We start from the raw sequence: 3,665 nt of genomic DNA, 5'->3' as shown, positions 1-3,665 counted from the left end.
TGGGGTTTCCAGTGTTTGATTTTTCAGAAGTAGACGGGCAGGCTTGTCTTCTTTGGTGACCCCTCTGAGTGGGCTCACACCACCCATCTTGGGGTCGGCAGCCACTTGTTTTAGCCCTCTGCACCACCCAGGGTCTCGGCGGGGCAGATGTGGGAGTGAGGGGCAGAAGCGTTCAGCAGAGAACTTTCCACGGATACAGATGCCTCTTCAGCTTCAGTCCCGGAGAGCCCATCTTCAACCCTGCGGCCACATTCTGAGCACCTACTGTTTGCCCAGCCCCCTGCCGAGCCCCTACTGTGTCTCCATCAGTCACAGGAGTGCTGGTTCGCTCCAGCCCAGACAATCCATAGCAGGATTCCATCAGCTCCTTTGATCTCTCCTTCATGTGGTAACCAATCCCAACCTGGTTTGACAAAGAAAGCCATCTTGGGCAGTGGGCGAGGGGCTCCTCACCAGCGTGGTTTTGCCCTCCCGGGGGAAGCCTGACTGTGATGGAGACCATGGTAGCTGTTTCATGGGAAAGATGCTCCTGACATCTCGCGAGTGGAGGACAGGAGTGCTGCTCCCCCCACCTCCCCACCACCCCCCAACGCAGTGTACAGGGCCGCCTCCACCGCAAAGGCGTGCTCAGCCCCCCACAGCAGTGGCGCTGAAGTTGAAAGCCCTTGGTATAAACAGAGGGCAGGACCTGTGGGGGACCACATCCTGTGTGTTTTCAGCAAGCCCCGGGGGTCTCTGTGTCTCTGGGCAGGTTGGGGGACCGGGTGACGGCAGAATGTATGGCGTGTGGGATGTCAGTGCTGGGAGCCAACTCTCACTGAATGCAGAAGGGGAGCCCCCGGGACCCACTTGTGTTTGTGCTTTGACTTCAGGTTCTGGTTGGCTGTCCAAGATCTCAAGAAACAGCCCCTCCAGGATGTGGCCAAGAGGGTGGAAGAAATCTGGCAGGAATTCCTGGCCCCAGGGGCCCAGAGCGCAATCAACCTGGACTCTCACAGCTACGAGATAACCAGCCAGAACATCAGAGAGGGAGGCAGATACACATTTGAAGATGCACAGGTTTGTGTAGTTCTTCATCCGTCCCCCTCCACCACCTGACCCCTCCAGGCGAGTCTAGGGCATTGTGGGGTGTTAGACCATTGGGGGAAATGTATTCGGGTCTGTGTGCCATGGAATTCTAGCGCTGTCTTCCTGGGTTGGTGCTGTACCAACCCTTCAGACAGAGAGGCATCTGCAGTTATTTGCTTTGTTCTTTCCAGGGAAATCCCAGTGTCTTAGGAAACCCAAAACCTTGTCATAAGTCAGTTGTGGAATCTGAGAATCGGAATCCAGAGCCCAGGAAGGGGGTCTACTGAGCCGGCAGGGCCATGACTCAGGCACACATGGGACTCACTCCCAAGCCTGTACTTCGAGCACCACGCCACCCGGCTCCCAGAGGCACTGGCAGCCACACTGTTCCTATTAGTTGAGCGCCCCTCGAGGCCTGAACTTCGCTATGTTATGAGCTAGCACAACCAACAGACCAAAGTCCCTGCCCTCAAGGGGGTTGGGGCCTACTGGAGGAAACAGACAACCTAATGCCCCAAGGGGGTGAGCGCAGGGGGGGTGGACATCCATAGGGACACTCCTAACTCTGTGAGGGGTGGTTGGGACCCAGTGCTGGAAAGGAGACAGAAGCAGAAAGTCCAGCAGTCACCCTAAAAGATGAGCAGTTTTTAATCTCCTGCTCCCTAATTTTTCATTTCCTCCCACCACCCCACACCCCACAAAAGGGCCTGAGCTTTCTCTGTGGTCTCCCCAACTCTGCTTCTCGCTTCTCCCAGGGGAAGAGCTGAGGAACGGTGCCTCCCCACACCTATTACCATCCGATTTAAGATGCTCCAGGGAGCTGCACTGATGTAAATGATGGCATAGGACACAGCTAGTGGCCCTTGGCCTCTCAGTCTGCCTTGTCATTTGCTCAGAACTGCAGTCTGGAAGGGTCTCCCCACACTGGAACATTCTTCTGTCTTCCCGAACCTCATCTAATGTCTCTGCCAGCATGTTTGGTTTTGTGAAGGTGTGCCCTGGCCCTCTGCCATCTTGAGCCCCTCGCCCATTGTAGCATCCAAACACGAGGTCTCTGTCGTGAGAAAGCACTTCTTTCTCCCCGAGATATCTGTGTATGTATCTTTGCTCCCCAGCGTCATACTGGCCTAGCCCAGTGGGGAGGGCGATCAAGTGTCCCAGGTGGTTCCCTCGATGGATGATGAGAAGCACACAGTCCAAGTCTCATGTTCCCCGAAACAGAAGAACAGGGGTACTTGTGAGAACCAGGATGCAGCCAGGGCAAGGTGACCACTTTGAGAAGGGCATCGGGGTGGATTTATTGTGGTCGTTTATTCTGGAAACGTTTCAGGGTCTGGAGGAGTAGAAAGAACCAAACGGCAAGCGCTTATCTACCCTTATCCAACCTCAACAACCACCAACCCACCACTGGCCTTGTTTTATCTCTGTCTCCACCTACTTTCTACCCCGCCACTAGATCCCTGTTAGGCAAATCCAAAGTACGACACCGCTTCATCTGTGCATCCTTAGGTGTGTATTTCTAAAGTAGAGTGACCCTCTTTTGGTAACCTTGTCACAATATCAGGATCACACCTCAACTAATTAGCAGTCATCTCTCAATATCATTAGATAACAAGGCAAATATTCAAATGTATGACAGTCTTCTAAATGTCTCCCCTGACTCACCCACTTGTTGTCTGTTTGTCTTTAATTAGAGTCCCAAGGAGATCCCTACATGCCGTGGATCAACAGATATTTTCAATGTCCTGTAATTTACAAGTTACCTTTCCATCGCGTCCCCTTCCCCCTTAGAACGTATTGGTGAAGAAATCAGATTCTTTGTTCTTCAGAGGTTCTCATAGCCAGGCATTTTCTGAGTGTAGTCCTGTGGTCCTGTGGAACTTGGCCTTCTGTCATCTCCATCCCCTAGACGCTGGAAGCTTGATCTCGATGTTTAATGAAGTTTAGTTTGATTTGAGTGGGCAAGAGCACTCCCTAGGTGACGTTGTTTGCTCCTGTTAGAAACCACATAATGTGTGTGTGTGTGTGTGTGTGTGACTCTAGTGTGTTTGTTGCCTAGACGCACTGTTCATGACCAAACCAAACCCTGTGCCATTGTGTCGGTTCTGACTCTTCTCGGCCTTATCGGACAGCGTAGAGTGGAGCCCTAACTTCCCCAGGTTCTAAGTGTTATAGCGATAGATATCTTTGTCTTCCTGCAGCTCACCAGGTCTCCTGTCCCTGGGGTTCAATGTGTCAAGCCTGTTCTTGAGAGGGTCTCAGAATCCAGGTGGGATATATGGAAGGCCGTATTTTGGCTCTTGTGGACTGGTTTTAATTTGCTTCAGCTTCAACCTGAACTTACATCTGAGCGATTGATGGTCTGCCTGTTCCACAGTCAGCCCTTGGCCTGGTTGCAGCTGCAGATATGAAACGGCTCCACAATCTCTCCCCACAGATGTAGTCGATTTGATTTCGTGCATTACATCGGGAAAAGTCCACGTGCATAGTCGCCGTTCATGTGGTGGGGAAAAGGTATTTTCCATGACGTCATTTGTCTTGCAAAATCCTATCATCCTATCTCCACCTTCAGTTCCATTACCAAGACCATACTTTCC

The 3,665-nt window shown here is 52.2% G+C and overlaps 1 protein-coding gene across 1 annotated transcript in view; it reads left to right on the top strand.

The window, feature by feature from the left end:
* Positions 1-3,665, top strand: part of RGS6 (regulator of G protein signaling 6) — a 611,147-nt gene that overhangs the window by 559,521 nt on the left and 47,961 nt on the right. The window contains exon 15 of the mRNA XM_004698691.2: positions 873-1,059. Within this exon, the coding sequence (XP_004698748.1) occupies positions 873-1,059 (187 nt within the window). The remainder of the gene's footprint in view (positions 1-872; positions 1,060-3,665) is intronic.

This window comes from Echinops telfairi, unplaced genomic scaffold (genome assembly GCF_000313985.2).
Source record: "Echinops telfairi isolate 266 unplaced genomic scaffold, ASM31398v2 ScPeMD7_18;HRSCAF=68, whole genome shotgun sequence".
Taxonomy (NCBI): domain Eukaryota; kingdom Metazoa; phylum Chordata; class Mammalia; order Afrosoricida; family Tenrecidae; genus Echinops; species Echinops telfairi.
The sequence above is the reverse complement of the archived record's forward strand: the minus strand, read 5'-3'. Positions and strand labels throughout refer to the sequence as shown.